The 22,446-nt window shown below is 42.1% G+C and overlaps 1 protein-coding gene across 2 annotated transcripts in view; it reads right to left on the reverse strand.

Moving 5' to 3' along the window:
* Positions 1-22,446, reverse strand: part of LOC126418869 (fatty acid synthase-like) — a 431,809-nt gene that overhangs the window by 311,712 nt on the left and 97,651 nt on the right. For both annotated transcript variants that reach the window (XM_050085866.1, XM_050085867.1), the window contains exons 7-8: positions 18,526-18,762; positions 10,056-10,253 (exon numbers count right to left, since the gene is read on the reverse strand). In XM_050085866.1, the coding sequence (XP_049941823.1) occupies positions 10,056-10,253; positions 18,526-18,762 (435 nt within the window). The remainder of the gene's footprint in view (positions 1-10,055; positions 10,254-18,525; positions 18,763-22,446) is intronic.

Below are 22,446 nucleotides of genomic sequence, written 5' to 3' on the forward strand. Positions count from 1 at the left end.
AGCCAAACCTCCGTTGTCCAGATATTGCACACCAATAAGTGGCATCCTTACAAGCTGCAGATGCAACATCGACTTAATGAGGATGATCCTGATCGCTGGTTGGAGTTCTGCCTGTGGGCTACTGAACAACACGAACTGGATCCTTCATTTGCCAAGGGCATACTGTTCAGCGAAGAGGCATATTTCACTTTGAACGGAAAGGTTAATTGACATAATTGTTGATACTGGAGTGACGCAAATCCGAACTGGGTTGCCCCAATTCGAGAACATAGTCCAGCGAAAGTGATGGTGTAGTGTGACATATAGTACACCCTCATCATTGGGCCATTTTTCATTTACAACACCTTAACTGTGCCACAGTACCTGATGCTACTGCAGGACCTTGTGTTCCCTTCCACACTGAATGCTGACAGCATTTTCCCATCTTATTTTCAGCATGATGGAGCCCCTCCACACTATGGCATTGGTGGCCTTGAATGGTTGGAGGAACAACTGCCAGGGAAGTGGATTGGTCACCGTGGTCCTGTGGAGTGGCCACCAAGATCCCCTGACTTAACGCCCCTTCATTTTTATCATGGGGACATCTTAAGCAGAGAGTGTATGCTGAGAGCATCCGTGATTTGAGACACCTGGAGGAACGCATACAGCATGCCTGTAACCAAATTGCAGGAGACACTCTCCTCTGTGTGCAGTCAGAGTGGTTGCGGCGACTACAGTTGTGCACTGCATGGGATGGACAACATGTAGAACATGTGTTGTAGCAGTCGGTATGAAGGAAAGAAACTTAATGGCTGATTAAAACTGTGTGCCGGGCCAAGACTCAAACTCGGGACCTTTGCCTTTCGTGGGCAAGTGCTCTACCATCTGAGCTACCCAAGCACAACACATGGCCCATCCTCACAGCTTTACTTCTGCCAGTGTCTCGTCTCCTACCTTCCAAACTTCACAGAAGCTCTCCTGTGAAGAAGAGTTCGAGTTAGAGTCTCGGTCCGGCACATAGTTTTAATCTGCCAGGAAGTTTCATATCAGCGCACACTCCGCTGCAGAGTGAAAATCTCATTCTGAAAACATCCACCCGGCTATGGCTAAGCCATGTCTCCGCAATATCCTTTCTTCCAGGAGTGCTAGTTCTGCAAGGTTCGCAGAAAAGCTTCTGTGAAGTTTGAAAGGTAGGAGACGAGATGCTGGCAGAAGTAAAGCTGTGAGGACAGGGCGTGAGTCATGCTTGGGTAGCTCAGATGGTGGAGCACTTGCCTGCGAAAGGCAAAGGTCCTGAGTTCGAGTCTCGGTCCGGCACACAGTTTTAATTTGCCAGGAAGTTTCATTTCAGCACACACACAGCTGTAGAGTGGAAATCTCCTTCCGGTATGAAGGTAATTTCCCAACTTTGAACATTAATAAGCTATAAACTGTACAAGATAGACAAAAACAAATTACACCACTAAATTCTAGAGCTCACGCAAGTGTTATTTGATTGGACAAACTCGTCTAATTCAAAAATCAATTCTAAAATGCTCTTTTTCGAGCATCAACATAGTTACATTAACACCACCATGTTAAATGCTACATTTTGGAGCCACCTAGGGGTAGAGAGTTCAGATAAGTAGACATGAAGAAGAAAGATGTAGTATGTTACTGACATTTGTTTTATTTTAAAAAATCTTGAAGACTTTCTGCATAAAAAATTCAAAGGCATTACATTTCAGCACAAACCCATAGTAAAATGAGGAGACATCAGGTCATCCAGTCACAGGTTATAAGAGATGCACAAGAGATATAAAAGTAAGGACTAGTACCAGAAAACTGCCTAGAAAACTATGCAATGAGGGGGGAAAAAAAAAAAAAAAAAAAAAAAAAAAAAAAAAAAAAAAAAAAAAAAAAAAAAAAGAAACATGATCATATTAAAAGCCTGTGTTGCATTAAATACATCAAAACATATCCGTCTCAATGTAAACTGATTGTTCATAATAAAATCTTTGAGGTAATGCTCAAGCCAATTTACATTAATCCAATGTAGAAATTTTCCACACTCATCACAATAGAAAATTTCTCTATCAATAGGTAATGAAAAGTCTTTTGGTGGAATATAAATAATTTGAGGAGTAAAGGTAACAACTTACAAAACAGATGAGGTGCTGAGTAGCATTGAGAACATTGCTAATTGTTGGACAAATCCTGTTCCACACACACACACACACACACACACACATATATATATATATATATATATATATATATATATATATATATATATATATATATATATATATTAACGAGTTTTAGCGGCAACACAACCACCTACCCTTCATGCACATCGCTGTCTACCAACCCAAATTCACCACAGGATCAACCTAACCAACACTTTTTCGCCTTTTTTCATACCAGATCTCCAGTTACTTTCTAGTTCACCCTTATCTCTCCCCATATATTTTTATCTTTCATTTTCATTTCAACCTCATGTTACACTTTCCACCTTCTAATACCATGTCACCCTCACAACACCCCCACAACGACCCCATTAAGTTTTATTTACATTCCCTCCACAAACATGCCTTCACCCTAGCCAGATTACGCTCGCATATTTTATTTTCTCAGGCTTGTCTGACATTTGGCATAACCCCCAAAGGCCTCACACTTAAAGTTCCCATCTCTGGCTGCAACCCTTCTTTCCATCAGTCCCTATACCAGTTCCAAACTGAACAATCCATTGCCCTCACCCACCTAATCCTTCACCTACACATCAACTCAGCCAATGAACACACCCGTTAACTCCTATCCTTAATAAAAGTCCTCAATCTTTCCTCTCCCACATCCACACCGGCTATTCAGAGCATCCTCCTACAGGCCAACCGCAAATTAGAACAGCATGCCACCCTTCACCTCAAAAAACTATCCAATCTCCTGGTTTCCCACCTCCGGAAAGGCAACTCACTCACCCTTCACAACCTTTCCAGCAAACCTCAACCACCTCTCATTGCACACAAACCCAGTCTCTCCCATCTACTCAGTCTGCCACTTCCAGCTCCACTCCCTCCAAAACCTCAAAATTCCAATCAACACAATCTGGCACCACAACACCCTAATTCAGTAGTTAACCTTTCCTCCAAACCTCTCTCCCAATCTGAAACCTCTGTCCTATCCAAAGGCCTCACCTTCAGCCCCACTCCCAGATTCAACCAAACAGCCCTCGTCAAAGATTTACTGTCCTACACTCGTACTCTCTGCTGGAAGTATCACTTTGCCACGAAGAAACATGATCCTAATCCTGCCCCTAATGATCCAACTCCCCAAGACACTATCCAAATTGAACCCTGCCTGGAACAGTTCCGTCCTCCGTCACAGCGGGACCCTCAAAATCACCCTCTCCAAACCTTCCAGGAATTTCTGACTTCCAGCCTTGCCTCTCAATCCTTCTTAAAAAACCTTAATCCTACTCCCAACATCACCACTGCTGAAGCCCAGGCTATCCGTGATCTGAAGGCTGACCGGTCCATCGTCATTCTTCCGGCGGACAAGGGTTCCACGACCGTGGTACTTGATCGTCGGGAGTATGTGGCTGAGGGACTGTGTCAGCTTTCAGACAACACCACATACAAAGTTTGCCAAGGTAATCCCATTCCTGATGTCCAGGCGGAGCTTCAAGGAATCCTCAGAACCTTAGGCCCCCTACAAAACCTTTCACCTGACTCTATCAACCTCCTGACCCCACCGACACCCCGCGCCCCTACCTTCTACCTTCTTCCTAAAATTCACAAACCCAATCATCCTGGCCGCCCCATTGTAGATGGTTACCAAGCCCCCACAGAACGTATCTCTGCCTACGTAGATCAACACCTTCAACCGATTACGTGCAGTCTCCCATCCTTCATCAAAGACACCAACCACTTTCTCGAATGCCTGGAATCCTTACCCAATCCGTTACCCCCAGAAACCATCCTTGTAACCATTGATGCCACTTCCTTATACACAAATATCCCACACGTCCAGGGCCTCGCTGCGATGGAGCACTTCCTTTCACGCCGATCACCTGCCACCCTACCTAAAACCGCTTTCCTCATTACCTTAGCCAGCTTCATCCTGACCCACAACTTCTTCACTTTTGAAGGCCAGACATACCAACAATTAAAGGGAACAGCCATGGGTACCAGGATGGCCCCTTCGTACGCCAACCTATTCATGGGTCGCTTAGAGGAAGCCTTCTTGGCTACCCAGGCTTGCCAACCCAAAGTTTGGTACAGATTTATTGATGACATCTTCATGATCTGGACTCACAGTGAAGAAGAACTCCAGAATTTCCTCTCCAACCTCAACTCCTTTGGTTCCATCAGATTCACCTGATCCTACTCCAAATCCCATGCCACTTTCCTTGATGTTGACCTCCACCTGTCCAATGGCCAACTTCACACGTCCGTCCACATCAAACCCACCAACAAGCAACAGTACCTCCATTACGACAGCTGCCACCCATTCCACATCAAACGGTCCCTTCCCTACAGCCTAGGTCTTCGTGGCAAACGAATCTGCTCCAGTCCCGAATCCCTGAAGCATTACACCAACAACCTGACAACAGCTTTCACATCCCGCAACTACCCTCCCAACCTGGTACAGAAGCAAATAATCAGAGCCACTTCCTCATCCTCTCAAACCCAGAGCATCCCACAGAAGAACCACAAAAGTGCCCCACTTGTGACAGGATCCTTTCCAGGACTGGATCAGATTCTGAATGTGGCTCTCCAGCAGGGATACGACTTCCTCAAATCCTGCCCTGAAATGAGATCCATCCTTCATGAAATCCTCCCCACTCCACCAAGAGTGTCTTTCCGCCATCCACCGAACCTTCGTAACCTGTTAGTTCATCCCTATGAAATCCCCAAACCACCTTCCCTACCCTCTGGCTCCTATCCTTGTAACCGCCCCTGATGCAAAACCTGTCCCATGCACCCTCCCACCACCACCTACTCCAGTCCTGTAACCCGGAAGGTGTACACGATCAAAGGCAGAGCCACGTGTGAAAGCACCCACGTGATTTACCAACTGACCTGCCTACACTGTTATGCATTCTATGTGGGAATGACCAGCAACAAACTGTCCATTCGCATGAATGGACACAGGCAGACAGTGTTTGTTGGTAATGAGGATCACCCTGTGGCTAACCATGCCTTGGTGCACAGCCAGCACATCTTGGCACAGTGTTACACCGTCCGGGTTATCTGGATACTTCCCACCAACACCAACCTATCCGAACTCCGGAGATGGGAACTTGCCCTTCAGTATATCCTCTCTTCTCGTCATCCGCCAGGTCTCAATCTCCGCTAATTTCAAGTTGCCGCCACTCATACCTCACCTGTCTTTCAACAACTTCTTTGCCTCTACACTTCGGCCTCGACTGACATCTCTGCCCAAACTCTTTGTCTTTAAATATGTCTGCTTGTGTCTGTATGTGTGGATGGATATGTGCGTGTGTGCGAGTGTATACCTGTCCTTTTTTCCCCCTAAGGTGTCTTTCCGCTCCCGGGATTGGAATGACTCCTTACCCTCTCCCTTAAAACCCACTTCCTTTCGTCTTCCCCTCTCCTTCCCTCTTTCCTGATGAGGCAACAGTTTGTTGCGAAAGCTTGAATTTTGTGTGTATGTTTGTGTTTGTTTGTGTGTCTATCGACCTGCCAGCGCTTTTGTTCGGTAAGTCACCCCATCTTTGTTTTTATATATAATTTTTCCCACGTGGAATGTTTCCTTCCATTATATATATATATATATATATATATATATATATATATATATATATATATATATATATATAAAACAAAGATGATGTGACTTACCAAATGAAAGTGCTGGCAGGTCGACAGACACACAAACAAACACAAACATACACACAAAATTCAAGCTTTCGCAACAAACTGTTGCCTCATCAGGAAAGAGGGAAGGAGAGGGAAAGACGAAAGGATGTGGGTTTTAAGGGAGAGGGTAAGGAGTCATTCCAATCCCGGGAGCGGAAAGACTTACCTTAGGGGGAAAAAAGGACGGGTATACACTCGCACAAACACACATATCCATCCACACATATACAGACACAAGCAGACATATTTAAAGACAAAGAGTTTTTTTTTGTCTTTAAATATGTCTGCTTGTGTCTGTATATGTGTGGATGGATTGTGTGTTTGTGCGAGTGTATACCCGTCCTTTTTTCCCCCTAAGGTAAGTCTTTCCGCTCCCGGGATTGGAATGACTCCTTACCCTCTCCCTTAAAACCCACATCCTTTCGTCTTTCCCTCTCCTTCCCTCTTTCCTGATGAGGCAACAGTTTGTTGCGAAAGCTTGAATTTTGTGTGTATGTTTGTGTTTGTTTGTGTGTCTGTCGACCTGCCAGCACTTTCATTTGGTAAGTCACATCATCTTTGTTTTTAGATATATATTTCCTACGTGGAATGTTTCCCTCTATTATAACCATATCATATATATATATATATATATGATATCACTATAATGGAAGGAAACATTCCACGTGGGAAAAATTATATATAAAAACAAAGATGAGGTGACTTACCGAACAAAAGCGCTGGCAGGTCGATAGACACACAAACAAACACAAACATACACACAAAATTCAAGCTTTCGCAACAAACTGTTGCCTCATCAGGAAAGAGGGAAGGAGAGGGGAAGACGAAAGGAAGTGGGTTTTAAGGGAGAGGGTAAGGAGTCATTCCAATCCCGGGAGCAGAAAGACTTACCTTAGGGGGAAAAAAGGACAGGTATACACTCGCACACACGCACGTGTGGATGGATATGTGCGTGTGTGCGAGTGTATACCTGTCCTTTTTTCCCCCTAAGGTAAGTCTTTCCGCTCCCGGGATTGGAATGACTCCTTACCCTCTCCCTTAAAACCCACTTCCTTTCGTCTTCCCCTCTCCTTCCCTCTTTCCTGATGAGGCAACAGTTTGTTGCGAAAGCTTGAATTTTGTGTGTATGTTTGTGTTTGTTTGTGTGTCTATCGACCTGCCAGCGCTTTTGTTCGGTAAGTCACCTCATCTTTGTTTTTATATATATATATATATATATATATATATATATATATATATATATATATATATATATATATATATATATATATATAGAGAGAGAGAGAGAGAGAGAGAGAGAGAGAGAGAGAGAGAGAGACAGAGAGACAGAGACTTGTACTGCAACAACATTCCAGCTCACTAAATTGTGCAGGTGCTGCAGCTGATGTCCTTGGTTTTTGCTACCCACCTGGTGTTAATTTATGTTAACTCCTTCTGCCTCAACATTTATTCATGGTAACTACTCCTTTTTTTGCTCCATTTTAGTTTCCTACATCACGTAGCTTTTCGTTCTTATTAACTCATGCACAATGTTTTTGTAGTAATCTCTGCTTTGCATGTTGCCCTGTCTTCCACCTTTAAAGTCTCAGGTTTTCCATTCTCATCCAGTGCAGTCCCCAACAATCAGTCTTTCCTTCTCATCCTGTCCACTTAGTCTCCCCTGACTGGCGTTCTGGATGACTTTTCTGAACTGTACCTCTTTCCCTAAACCTCTCCAGTCCTTTTCTTTCACTTCTCTTCCTTTCTCTTCAACTCTTCTGCCAGAAGAAGGAGCCACTAGCTCCAAAAGCTTGTGAAAGTTAAGCCCTTTTGTGTGTGTGTTCCCCTGCCGCCACTTGGTGAGTAGATTTTTTATCTATCCATTTACATTCAAGTAGGAAGAGAAGGATGGAGACTGTGTATAGGTGGCACTGGTTGTGAATGTGGGTCAGCCAAGAGGCATACCAAGATAGCCTGCACAATTGTGATAAACACTGCAGCTGGGTGGCACTATGGTTAATGTAGCTGCCTAGTAAGTGGGAGATCACGAATTCAAGTTCCAGTCCAGCACACATTTTCACTTGTCACTGCTGATTTCACATAATGTCCTGATACAGCTGACATCAGTATTTTCATCTGTTCCCTTTCCTTCACCACCACCCCCCCTCCCCCCTTAACCATCAATTTACATAATATGTATCACAGCTGCAGATTCACAGACACCACAGATTCACAAAAGGGGTTGAAATGCTGCAAAAACAGCACGGGACAAAGACTATCCATAAGCTGCACAAAACCAAGCTCACATGCTGCAGACCAAAGAAAAGGAGCACTTTCCTAAAGCACCAGATGCAAGAGGTGTGCTATTGTAGTGTTCTGGGAATAAATTTGTGATAGACTTTGTCAAGGAATACATGAAGTTCTTATAGATTAGATGGACAAAGCAAAGGTGTAATGGCAGCAACATGTTGTTCCGTGGTACACACGCACTGCTGGGAAATTTCATGACCCAAATAAACAATGTATGTCTGGAAAAAGTGGAACTTAACAAGATTACATTTGAGGCCTGTGGCCTGTAGAACAGCAAACAAAAAACTGAGGTTTTGTAGGTGATCTGCAATGGGAGCACCTGTCATGATAATATTATCAAGATAGTAAATGCAATGAGGGAAAACTGTTGTAACCTGTTCTAAGAAACATTGAAAGATGACAGGCACACTTGGGATGCCAAACATTGGCCAATGATACTGACAGAGTCCAAAAGGAATACTAACCACAAGCAGTAGTTTTGATGCTTTGTCTGACATAATATGAAGGTAGGCTTGAAAAGAAATAACTTCCAGTCATCCATGTGAGCTACTCCTCCAGGTGAAGCATGGAGTAAGTGTCTGTGACTGCCTGTGCATTAATAGTGACCCTGAAGTCACCACAGAGCTGAAGCTGACCAAACATTTTCTTTACGATCACTATGGCTGTAGCCCATTCACTTGAGGCATGGCAGTAGCAGGGGAACAACTGGCAGCTGCACTTAGATCAACGAATCCAACAATCATTCCAATAGGGACAAAAATATAACTTCTGCTGTCACAGAAGTGACTGGCGTAAAGCAAAAAAAAAAAAAAAACACCAAATCTGAAACACGTGAAAATTCAGCCCTTCATATTGCCACTTATGTTCTAACACAAGGTAACGCATAGCCATAAAATAGATACACTTATGCGTTACACTAAGTGTTATGGAGTGACATCATCAAAAAACCAATTAAAACAGTTTACACGTCTCGAACATAGTTAAAAATGGAAGGCCAAAAGTCCCATGCATGTCCTCCTAAAGACACTATCCATGTCAGTGGTTGCTGGTGTAGTGCTGCACCTGCCCTTGCCAGCCCACCATGGGTAGCTGCAGGTCTGCTATTTGAATGTCAGTGTGCACTTTTCTTGCTGCAATGGCCTGACTTATGCCTGATGTGGGTAGTAGGCGAATTTTTTAAGCATTCTCTGCAAAATTGGACTGTGTGTTTTATGAAAGGAGAGAGAGAAAGGGTGAGACTGCTGCACATACACAGTGGACCTGGTGACAGATGTCAGTGACCAGGCTGACCCTGGCGGCCCACCTTGGGTAATTGCGGGTGAGCTATTTGAAAGTCAGAGTGCACTTTGCTTGCTGTAATGGCTTGACTTATGCCTGCTGCAAGCAGTAGATAAAGTAAACGGCAGGTTACTACACACCTATTGATGATTGAGAGCTTCAACTGTTCAGTGAGTTGTTTTCTCCTTAAATTATTTTTCTATCTATTCATTAGTATCTTCAGATCAATATTATTACAAAAACTTTTAAGCATTCTCTGCAAAGTAAGACTGTGTGTTTTATGCAATGAGAGAGAGAAAGGACGAGAAGGGGCACCAACACTCAGTTTAATGGTCAAGAGATTCTTACCAGAAGGTCACAGTAGTATATGAGTGGGCATAAACATATTCTTAAAAGCTCAAAAGAATTCCTTTTATTTTCTAAAACCATAAATGTGTTTAGAAAGGAATCACTGCAATGAAAGAACCTGTTCTTAATACAGGTACTATTTCACATACTCTGAAAACGAAACTCTGTATTCATAATTTAGATACCATATTATTACAGTGCATTGGCAGAATGAAATACTTTTATTATAATGATGGATAATATGAAGGATTATTGCTGTGTTATTCATAAGAAACAAATGTAAATAAGAAATATACTCACCTGGTTGAGAATTGCATGCACAGCTTCAGGTGTCCTGCCTGACGCAGTAACTAGTCTAGGCAATCCATCTATAGGAGTACCATTATTCACTTTTGCTTTAGGATTTGGAGCAATAAGTGTGTGAGAGTTGCAGCCACCAAAACCAAAAGAATTTATTGCAATGGGACCTCCAGGAAATGGTGTGTGTTCTGCTACAACCTATTGACACATATTTTCAAGTAGGTCTGAAATCCTTAGAGAAACCTAAAGGTAGAAATTGAGAATCCACAACAAATCAAAGACAAGTAACAATCTCTGATACAAAGCTGCATGACAAGCAGTTAGGGGCTGTGAACAGAACAGTTTTTACACACATAAGAAAATATTTTCTTTAAAAAATACCACTGTAAATTAGTAAAATTAAGCAACTGATAGCAGACAAATAGCAACTTTGTAGTAAAACTGATGTGACAGCAGCTTTTTTCAAAGAAGGAGTTTTCTGTCTAATATAGTTTATTAAATTTAAATAGCCTAAGTGTGAATAGCACTGAGCAGTATATTGGTAATTTATTGTTAATACAGTTTACAGATGAAACTTCTAAGATCTGTTTGTCTTTTGCTAATATACATCATGACTCACTATACATTCCTGAAGGATTTTCTTCCTGATGAGATCTACGGGACACAATGGATAAACAAATGATTGAATCACCAACTTTATATCTTCAGTACTTAAAAAGAGTAACCTATTTAAATTAAGCTACTTTTAAATAACTCATGGCACTTCATTGTAACAGCAGAATATTTAAGTTAATTAACGTAAGTATTACATGGCACTTCATTGTAACAGCAGAATATTTAACTTAATTAACGTAAGTATTATAATATGGAATATCAAACAAAATTTGTGACAGCAATGATTTCTTGGCAAGGACTGTGCAGTATGTTATCTCCGATGGAGCAGGTGTGCCTCATAATTAATGGCTCTCAACAACACACAGAAATTATCAGGATGCATTTTGAATATTTCTCACATGAATAATAACAGTCAACATATTGGAACTTTCAATGTCTAGTGAAGATTTTCGAACAGATATTGGCTACTCCTAAGGCTGCACCTTGAAGAGCCTCTTAGCTCTATGTAGTAGAGGCTCTGTGGCATGGCTTCTGAAGGGTTCATCTCTTATTAGCCTGCTGAAGGCTCAAATAGCAGAGCCTAAGGGTGTCCAACCAACATCAACATAAGTTTCGTGTTCTACTGCTCACATCAAAAGGTAATGAAAAGAATGGCAGACACTTCACTATTTAATACCTGTTTCTCTATATCTCTATTATGCTTTGATGCATCATTAATCAGCAAATGGTATTAATATTTTGGTAGTGTTTAGATAAGGTTTTTGTTTCTGGTATCGACAATTCTATCCACCATAGGAACAATGTCTCACTAGAGTGCTCTAGAATAAACATAAATGTCACCGCCTAGTGAGAGTTTCTCAAATGATTAGAGGAAATAGATTTGCGAAAAATGCCCCATTACCATTACTAGCAAGTTTCTTTTGTGAAAATGTTGCACCTGAGTTTTATTTTCTTGCAAATAATTGCCACATACTGTGAATCTAAAAGCAGCGCAATACAAGATCAGTACACAATTTATTAGGCAAAAATTTGGAACATGCTTCAAAGAGAACTACCAAGTCAGACAAATTTTAATGACATAGTCGTAAATAATTTTTTAGTGCTGCAAATCATGCATTAATAGGTGAAAGAAGCAATTTCTTTGTTGTAATTACCTGTTTAGTGTACTAAATGAACTACTAAAAATAACAAATAACATGTTTCCCTGCAGACATCACAAATTTCTGACACATAAATACAAAAAACCATACTAAATGATGTATTTTGGAGAGATATTTAAAATGGTGTATCACTTGCATACATATTTTTGTAATACAGAAATATAAATACAAATGTCAACAAATACGGTATGCTAGCTTTACAAACATGGCTGCTACTCATTTTTCTTCTATTAAGTAATAAATACTTGTCTCATACATCTTATTGATATATTACTACAAGGTTTAATAACATCAGTTAACATCTTATTGATATAGAAAAAATTAATAAATACATGTCTCTCTCTATTGTTTTCCAGGAAGTGGAAGTTTATGAAACATACCTTATCCATGAGGACATCTTTGATTCCGAGGAACAAATTTCATCAAATGCAAATACAGTAAATCTTATTTCCATAAACTGAAATACCTGACATGGCAGGTACATGAAAAGATACGCTAAAAATCCTGTGAAAGACTACTTACAAAGTTTCAAGGACAAATATTAACACTTACAATGTAACATCTGTCTGACAGACAGATAAGGTTTATATTTGTACCACTAGAGACACTGAAAGTCATTTTACAGTTCTAGCCATCTATGAGTGTCTTATTTGGTGTTTTTGTCATAGTGGAGCAGAGGTCACAGACCTCATCAAGCTGATTTAAACAAGAAAACTTTCTTCCATTCTAGGTAAGAGCAAATATTCATCTGCCTCACCAACTGCTTTTTCTGAAATCGCACTACTATGCCTCACAGACAGATAATGCAATTTATTCTTTAAGTTCTTTTATGTAACTTTTTAATTACCTCACTTTGCTACAGCTTAATTTATTTTAGTGGGTTTTCTTAGAGGAATTTGGAATGTATAACTTCGTTCATAAAATCACAACTAACCAAATTACTTATTTTTAAGTGTGGTTTGAGTCCATTATAGTGAGGTTTTCTTTCTTTATAAAATACAATTTTTTGAGATTGCAACTACTACTATTAAAGTCAATCAGCACCACCCAACTAGAAAAGTGAACAATCTCAATTCTGATGATAATGTGCCTGATACGATAAACATGGAATGTGACCCTCCATATTCACCACGAGTTCGACATTCCTCTGTTAATTTATCTCAAAACTACTGGAGTGATTCTGTTTGTTATTTCTCTACATCTAAAATATTGTACAAAACTGATAGAACTTTTGTTTGAGACTGAGGGATTTTCTTTCTGAAACTGAATAAGAAATTAAAATCTTTGAATTTCAACATTTCCTTTCTTTAAATTTTCAGATTAATTCCAGTTGTAATAACTTCAAGTTTAACAAATATATTTCAAGGAAGATGCAATACATGAAAGTCACAGATCAAGTAAACAGAGTAAGACATGTGTACACTTTAACAGTCAAATCATAACTGAGTCCCAGTCTAGTGGCCACTGGCTGGCTGGCCGCTTAGGTGGCACTGCTGCTGCATGGCTGGCAGACAGCGCCGCATGTAGAGGATGCACGTAACTGTGCGGCAGCACTTTGAAAGATCGGTGAGTCACAACACTTTTCCCCCCTTTGAAGTTTTTGCACAGGTCTTGATGGAGGTGGCCTGTAGGTTGCTAACGTCCATAGGTGTTGTTTGTCTGGCCGTAAAGTCTCGAGGAGGAGGCTTCCCGTACAGACGGAAGTGTCCTCGATGATAATGGGTCGAGATGACAAGAGACGTGGGGGTCGAATCTGCTGGGGCCCTGTGCACCAATCTGCCCATTGCGGCAAGTCCGGTTGTTATAACAGGTACATGGGCAATGTGTCCGCGTCCGTAGGAGAAGGAGGCGAGTAGAGTTGCTCTGACAGATGATGGTCATCTGGTTCCTGCATGGGCACATCTCCTGGTGGCATCAGTTCTTGTGCTGGCACCGATATGATGGTGAGAGGACTGCGTTATGGGTAATGAGAGACTCCAGTATCCCGAGCATCAGGTAGTGCCGAAGGTGGTATAGCGGCATCCGGACAGGCGTTGCCAGCACACAATGCTGAAGCTGGTCCGAATGACGCACTGCAACAACCGTGTCCATCTGGATTTCATACAAGCATTGGCCACGGTGTCGTAAGATGCAGCCAGGACTCCATTTTGGTCGTCAGCGGTGAACCGGCCAAGCGAAGGCACCCGCGGCCGTGAGGTGGAAGGCCGCAGAAGATGAAGTAGCGTGCGGGGCTGTCGGCCATGTAAGAGCTCAGCCGGGCTGTGGTCACCCATGGGGGTGAAACGGTAAGAAGCCAGAAATTGGAGAAGCACATCATCAGCAGCAGAAGAAGTCAGGAGTTTCCTCATCTGAGCCTTAAATGTGGGGACCAGTCGTTCAGCCTCACCATTTGACTGTGGATGGAACGAAGGGGCTGTGACATGCATGACGCCATGACGGACACAAAAATCCGCAAAATCATAAGAGGCAAATTGCGGACCATTAACAAGAGTAGAGGGAAGGCCTTCCAAAGAGAAAATGCGAGCTAGAGCATTGGTGGTTTCCGCGGTGGTAGGTGACGTGCAACGGACAATGAAAGGAAAGTTAGAGTAGGTGTCAATTAAGAGAAGCCAATAAGTACCTAAAAACGGTCCCACGAAGTCAGCATGAATACGCTCCCAGGGCTTCTCAGGCAAAGGCAACGGTGACAAAGATGACTTCGGGGCGGCAGCCTGTGACGCACAAGGGCCACAGGCAGCGACCATGTGTGCAATTTCAGAGTCGATGCCGGGCCAGTACACATGACGGTGCACCAGAGATTTTGTGCGAGAGACACCCTAGTGCCCTTGGTGAAGGAGGCACAAGACCAAACCATGCAAAGATGCAGGTGTCACAATATGCGGCGCAGCATTTACGGTGGAAAGGAGGATAACACCATTCCTGGCCATGAGGTGGTAACGCAAAGTGTACTAGTTCCGCAACGGATCAGAAATCTTAGCAGACGGACGATCTGGCCAACCCTTCTGAATACAGCGTAAAACTCGGGAGAGGGTAGGGTCAGAACCTGTAGCAGCCGCCAGCTGGTCCCCGATGATGGGGAACCGGGCCACAACTCGGCAACATCCAGGTGGAAACACAAAAGTTCGTCCCTGTTGAATGCCAGATCAGGACCAATGGGAAGGCGAGACAGTGCATCAGCATTCGCATGTTGAGCCGTCAGCCTGAAATGAATCTCATAATTGAAACGAGACAAGTAAAGAGACCAACGCTGGAGGTGGTGTGCAGCCTTGTCGGGAAGTGACGTTGATGGATGAAACAAGGTAACAAGTGGTTTGTGATCCGTAACAAGATGAAATTTTGAGCCATAGAGAAAAACACCAAACTTATGAAGAGCATAAATAATGGCCAAAGCTTTTGAGAATACTTTTGTTGGGCATCCGTGAGCGTGGAGGCATAAGCAATGGGTTGTTCAGAACCATCAGAAAAACGGTGCGCAAGGACTGCACTGACCCCGTATTGAGAGGCGTCTGTGCCAAGAACAAGATGTTGGCCAGGTTGATAAGTAGCCAGGCACAGGGCCTGTTTCAGCATAGTCTTCAATTTCTGGAAAGCCACATCGCATGACGCGAACCAGTGAAAAGACACGTTTTTATGCAACAAGTGATGCAACGGCTGAGCCACCAAAGCAGCAGATGGTAAAAACTTGTGATAGTATGCTATTTTCCCCAAGAAGGCCTGCAGTTCCTTAACAAATGTAGGGCGAGGAAGGGCATCGATCGCAGTGACAATTTGCTGAAGCAGATGAATACCATCCCGAGAGAGTTGAAACCCCAAGTACGTGATAGATGCCTGAAAAAAATTTGATTTCTGAAGATTACACTTAAGACCGGCAGTCTGTAAGACATGAAAAAGTGTGCGGAGATTCTGAAGATGTTCATCAGTGGTGGAGCCAGTGACAACAATGTCGTCCTGGTAATTTATACACCCAAGGACAGTGAGCAATAATTGTTCCAAGAATCGCTGAAAGAGAGCAGGGGCGCTGGCAGCCCCGAATGGCAATCGTTGGTATTGATAGAGGCCGAAAGGCGTGTTAAGGACCAGAAACTGCCGGGAAGCAGTGCCGAGAGGAAGTTGATGACAAACTTCTGACAGGTCAAGTTTTGAAAAATACTGGCCTCCAGCAAGTTTAGTGAACAATTCTTCAGGTTGAGGCATAGGGTAAGTGTCAATAAGGCATTGAGCATTTACAGTGACTTTGAAATCACCCCAGAGACGAATATCACCATTTGGCTTAGCAACGTCAACGACAGGAGAGGACCACTCACTGGAAGTGACAGGAAGCAAGACCCCTGAAGCAGTGTGACGATCCAGCTCCCATTTGACCTGATCACGAAGGGCCACAGGAATGGGCCGAGCCCGAAAAAACTTAGGCCGAGCAGTGTATTTGAGTGTGATATGAGCTTCAAAGTCATTTGCATGGCCTAACCCAGGACGAAAATGTCGGCGACAAGGAATCCAATTGAGCATAAAGAATAGCATCAGAGACGATATTGACAGAGTCATCTATGGAGAACCCAAAAATGCGAAAGGCATCGAAACCAAAAAGATTCTCCGCTTTACTATGGTCGACCAAAAATATGAGAACAGTGCGAACGACAGATTTGTAAGATACCTCAGCATCAAATTGTCCCAAGAGAGAAATATTCTGTTTATTGTAAGCCCATAATTGCCTAGTGACAAGTGACAGGATTGGAGAACCCAACCAAAGATACTTCTGAGAATTGATGATAGTGGCAGCAGAACTAGTATCCACCTGCATACGAACATACTGACCAAGTATCTGGACAGTGAGGAATAACTTCCCTGAAAGGGAAGAAGTTCAAGTGACAGACAACACAGAATCAGAATCAGCATCATGTTCATGAACATCATGTATGCGGTCAGATTTGCAAACGGATGGCACATGACCCTTTTTTTTGCATTTGTGACACATGGTCCAACATTGTGGACAATCTTCTCGTGAATGCTTCGTAAAACACCATGGACATGAAGGAAGTTGCCATGGGTTTTGCTGCAGTTTCTTAGAGGTTTGTTTACAGTTAGGCCGAGGCTGCGCCTGGGAGCATACTGCGGCCATGTCAGCCGGCGGGGACACGCCACACTCTTCGTCAACATCGCACAGAGGTTGTATTTCCCCAACGTTGCCCCATGCCTCTATTTGTGCTCCAGCAGCACAAGAAATTTCAAAAGACTGAGCGATGGATAGGACTTTATCTAGAGTTGGATTTGCCACTTGAAGGGCATGTTGCCTAACTTCTTTGTCAGGCGCCGATCGGATAATAACATCCTATACTATGGAATCGGCATAGGATTCTTTGTGAACTTCAGTAACAAATTTACACTTTCTACTGAGGCCGTGAAGTTCAGCAGCCCAAGGGTGATAGGATTGATTCGGTTGTTTTTGACCATGATAAAAGGCAACATGAGAGGCTACCACATGCATTTGCTTTTGAAAATAGATGGACAGAAGTGAGCACATTTCAGCAAAGGACAAAGATGCAGGATCTTTCAAAGGAGCCAATTGCGACAACAACCGATACATTTGAGGTGAAATCCATGAAAGGAACAGAGACTTACATGTTTGTTCATCTGCGACATGAAATGCCAAGAAGTGCTGTCGAAGACGTTTTTCGTAAGCAGACCAGTCTTCCACCATCTCATCGTAAGGAGTAAATGTAGGTAGAGACGACGACGAGAGACGCCCCGCATTTGGTGCCGCGACGAAATCACGAATTGCATTTGTGAGAAGCGTTTGCTGTTCTATGAGACCTTGCAATAGTTGCTCTAAAGTAGCCATGGAAACATGTGGGTCAACAATGGAAAAGAAAAATCACTACCTCGTCGCCAATTGTAATAACTTCAAGTTGAACAAATATATTTCAAGGAAGACGCAATACATGAAAGTCACAGATCAAGTAAACAGAGTAAGACGTGTGTACACTTTAACAGTCAAATCATAACTGAGTCCACGTCTAGCGGCTGCTGGCTGGCTGGCCGCTTAGGTGGCGCTGCTGCTGCATGGCTGGCAGACAGTGCCGCATGTACAGGACGCGCGTAACTGCGTGGTGGCACTTTGAAAGACTGGCGAGTCACAACACCAGTATTATGAAGCATATATATATAAATAATAACCTATGCAAGATGCAACAGGTGCAAGTACTTGGTGCCCAAAACTCACCTCTAATAAAACTGTAGCTTGAGATTATTTTATTTAGCATTTCAGCATATTATATACTTATGAGTTCAAGAAATGTGCTCTAAGCTGTAGTCTTGAAAAGTAGACAGTGATAAATCACTAACAATATAATGCCTGAAAATGAGCATACAGTGAAAGGCAATATGTATTTACAACCCTGCATTTCTAGAAACAGCAAACACTGCAAATGAACTATTCATGGATTCAAGAGCAGTATTGTTCTGGTTAAGAGTTAAGAGAGATCTCCCTCCCTCTTCATAAGGTTTACTGTGTCTTTTTTAGTCATCAGCAATATCAGTTATTTGTTTCACTCTCCTAAAAGTAATTATGATCATGTGAATAAAATAATGATCACAGCTCAGTAATTCTAAACATGTAAAATTTTGCTAATGTAAAATGATTCTATAAAGAGACATTTCACTATAAACTGTTTTGGAATAATTTTTCTAATGAAGCTCACCTTTATTCTACCTTCTTCCAGTGCTGCTAGCCCTGCACGTGGTTTTTTATAATGTGCATTTGCTGGTATTATGCCTGATTCCATACTGAGGATAACCTTGGCAATGGAAACAAATCCAGAAACTGGTTCTGAATGTCCAAGATTTGACTTCACAGATCCTATTAGTAGTGGGCAGTCACTTGTCTTTCCAGAACAAAATACATTGTCTATTGCTCGTATTTCTTCTGGATCACCTGCCTGAAATACACAAAGAAAACAAATACCAGAGAACTTTGCTTTCTTTTAAACCCAGAGTGTTCACATTAAATCTGATGGGACTTGTTTCTGTTCCTCTCTGCATGGAGTACCTCATCCTGTTGTTGGCCGGTCATGTTAGTTGTGATAATCAGCATTTTCCTGTCAGAAAAACCTCCTTCAGAGATATCTTTAGAATTGATTCCCAATGTCTGGAGCAATTAAGTCTTTCTAGCATATATGGAAAGTTTTCAATCATTCTGATATAATGCAAAATGTAGGAATAGTACATCATCCAGCAACTTATGCAACTTTACACTAGGAACAATCTAAAGAAGAGAAAACAATAAAATTATGAGGCAGGACAGGTGGTCAGTAACTACGTTCAAAGGGCAGAGGTCCTGACTTTTGGAATTGTTTGTCCCTTCCTCAGGTAGGGAAGGGTAGCCCGTCGAAGTTTAGAAAGGAAGGCGAGGTAACTCTGATCCCAGGATGAAAGAGAGTCATCTGTTGTGAGGATGAGGGGAGACGAAGATGAAGACGTCAGAAAGGGTGGGAGGTCAAAGACAGCACCTCTGTAAGCACTGTGTCAACTTTAGCTCAGAAATGACAAGGACAGAGTGAAAAGTTCAGGTTGTTTAAGAAGAAGAGAAATTAAATGACTAGAGTAAATAAGAATTAGGAGAAAAAGGATATATGGAAAAAACCAAAGACTGGGAGAGAGAGGGGGAAGGGGAGGAGAATGAACAGGAAATAGTAAAAAATGAGATTGAGAGTAATAAGAGGCAATAAATAAAAAGTAACAAACAGTAATGAATGGAGAGAGGTGGTGATGGTGGGGAATCTATGTTAGTGGAGTTTAATAAATACGATTGTTGGAACTTAAATAGTGGTAACTATTTACTCACAACCAATACAAAAGAGTTACATGTTTGCACCTGTTACTGTTCTTCAAAGTAGTCATCAGCATCATGTAAAATCCATTGCTAGTGATGTGGAAGGTATAGTAAACTGTTAGCAGACCCTGTTCTCTTGATGGTGCGAATGGAGTGGTCTGCTGCCTGTCGAATCTCTGAAACAGTTCTGAAGCGAATGCCACGAAGTGGTTCCTTCATCTCTGGAATCAAATCAAAGTCACAAGGACTTAAGTTTGGGGAGTATAGTGGATGATACAGTACTTCCCAGTCCCATTGACCAAACAGAGCAGCCACAGCTTGCGCTGTATGCTCCTGCGCATTCTCGTGCCAAATGACGGGTGGGTTGTGCAGAAAGTGTCGCTGCTTCTTTCGCAAAGCTGGTCATGGATGATGCTCCAAAAATGAACAGTAATACTGTCCACTGATGGTCTGCCATTGAGGAATGTAATGCGTTAGGATAACACCATCACAGTCTTATACAAGAATCACCATAACTTTCACCATACTGGGCCCTGATGCACTTTTGACTTTCCTGGCGACCCATAATGACACCATTCATCATTCATGCTCATAGCACTCCAAGAGCGTCTGATCAGCGTCGTAATGCATCCATTTCTGCATTTCTGTCAAGTCATACGGAACCCATCATGATACATTTTTTTGCATGCCCAGGCATTCCTTCAGGATGTGAAGCACAGTTTTATGTGCTAATCCTGTTTTGTGGGCGAGCTCATGAACTTTATGGCGCCAATTACTGTCCGCTAATGCAGCAACAGCACACACCTCTTCTTCAGAGATGCTAGGATGACCTGCTCGATGCATGTCTGCCACAGTTTGTCTGCCTTCGTTGAAGGCTTTTACCCAACATGCCACTGTTTTGTATGGCAATGCCAATTCCCCACATGCTTCTTGAAGACCTCAATGACACTGTCATGCTGTACAGCCCCTGGCACATTCAGTCTTGATCCAAATATGTTGTTCCTGTTTCAAAAACAAAGCACGACATTGTTATGTTAGACTGCTTGCTCACAAGTGACTGTGTCCCTCTATTGTGCACCACCAGCGATGTGGGACAGGTGAGTCCATTTGCTCGGAAGTAAGGTAGATATGCCAACAAAGTGTGCTATCAGTGACAATAGCAGATTCCATTGCATAGTGTCTCCACAGTAGTGTTGCAACTATTTAAATTCCAACCTACCAAAAAAGAAATAAGTAATAATGAAAACAGAGAGGCAGGTGAGTGTATGTTGTTAATAAAGCTTTAGTTCAGGATGATGTCAGGATGTGAGCATATGTTGGAGGGCAAAGTTTCCATCTCAAGAGTTCAGGGCAAGTAATACAGATTGGGATATAGTGTTGCAAGATGGCAAATAGATTAAAAGTTAAGTAAGTGTCCTTCCAGAAATACGTAAATTTTGCCGTGAAAAAGAAATCACGTGAAAATTGTAAGGATAAAATTACGAAACTGAATGAATGCATAACGGCAAGACAGATCATCCATTACTGGAAAGTGGTCTAATGTGAAGTGCAATAACAGCAAGACCAACGTGCAAAATCGGAAAAGCTGTGAAAGTTACACAAGCTTCATGCACGAAAACACATTTCAAGTATTTTCAACTGCCAATGGTGAAAATACAACATACAGTTTGCATGAATGATGGGAAAAGCAAAAAGGCTCTGTGAGTAAGGTAGGAGAAGAAAATTTATTGACACAAACAATTGTGAATGAGGTCAATGTAAATGTGCTGAGCAAAAATTGTGCCGAATTTTTTGGTAAAACAATACGATTCCCACATTGTGAACTTCAATAACAGCAAACTGCTTGTGCTTTCAGACAGCCATGGTCATGGACTTGCAAGTAAGGTAAAAGAAACAACTAAAACATATTTCTGTGGTATAGTGAAACTGAGAGCCCCATTTAGTGAAATTAAAAAAATGACTGCATTTGCAGAGGTAAAAAATCTGCACGATAGAGACTTATCTGTACTTCAGGGAGGCACAAACAACGTCTACAAAAATGAAACAGCGAGTGCAATGCACAATCTTAAACAGTTTCTGAGAAATGTCACTCACAACAAATGTAGTAATGGTGAATATTCTGCATCGCTATGATCTTGTAAAATGGTTATGTGTTAATACAGAAATAAAAAGTGCCAACAATCAGTTTGCAAAAAGCTGCAGACATTTTAAAAATGTGAAATGTGTTTATATAAGCAATATTGGACATAGATTCCACACACAACATGGACTTCACTTGAATGGCTTGGGGAATGAATACCTGGCAAACCTGATAAACAAGGCAATAATAAAGCACCAAAATAAATTCAAAACCAAAATGATAATTTCATCGCCATCGCCAGACTCCATAATGAAAACACTTAAAAAACAGGTAAAAGCATTACAACCATCATCAGCACCAGCAAAGCATGTAAAAAAAGAGAAAGTGTTAACAGAAAGAACAGAGGACTGTGATTTCAATGACAAGAGAGCTACAGTTCCTCATCATCCAATCATTATTTTAAATGAAAAATAAGAAAACCCAAGAAAACACGGAAATAGTGGCAGAACAAACATTTGAAGTGTCAGAAATAGTATCACCATCAACAACAACAACAGCAACAACAACAGAAATGGCATTATTAAGTACATTAGCAGCAACACCAACTGCAGCAACAAGCAACTCACCACAGACCAATGTACAGGTACATCCCGAGGGGTGCAGGAAACCTGTCCTTCTCAAGGATTTTTGGTATCTCACCAAGACACGGGA

The sequence above is a fragment of the Schistocerca serialis genome, chromosome 9, assembly GCF_023864345.2.
Source record: "Schistocerca serialis cubense isolate TAMUIC-IGC-003099 chromosome 9, iqSchSeri2.2, whole genome shotgun sequence".
In the NCBI taxonomy this organism is placed as follows: domain Eukaryota; kingdom Metazoa; phylum Arthropoda; class Insecta; order Orthoptera; family Acrididae; genus Schistocerca; species Schistocerca serialis.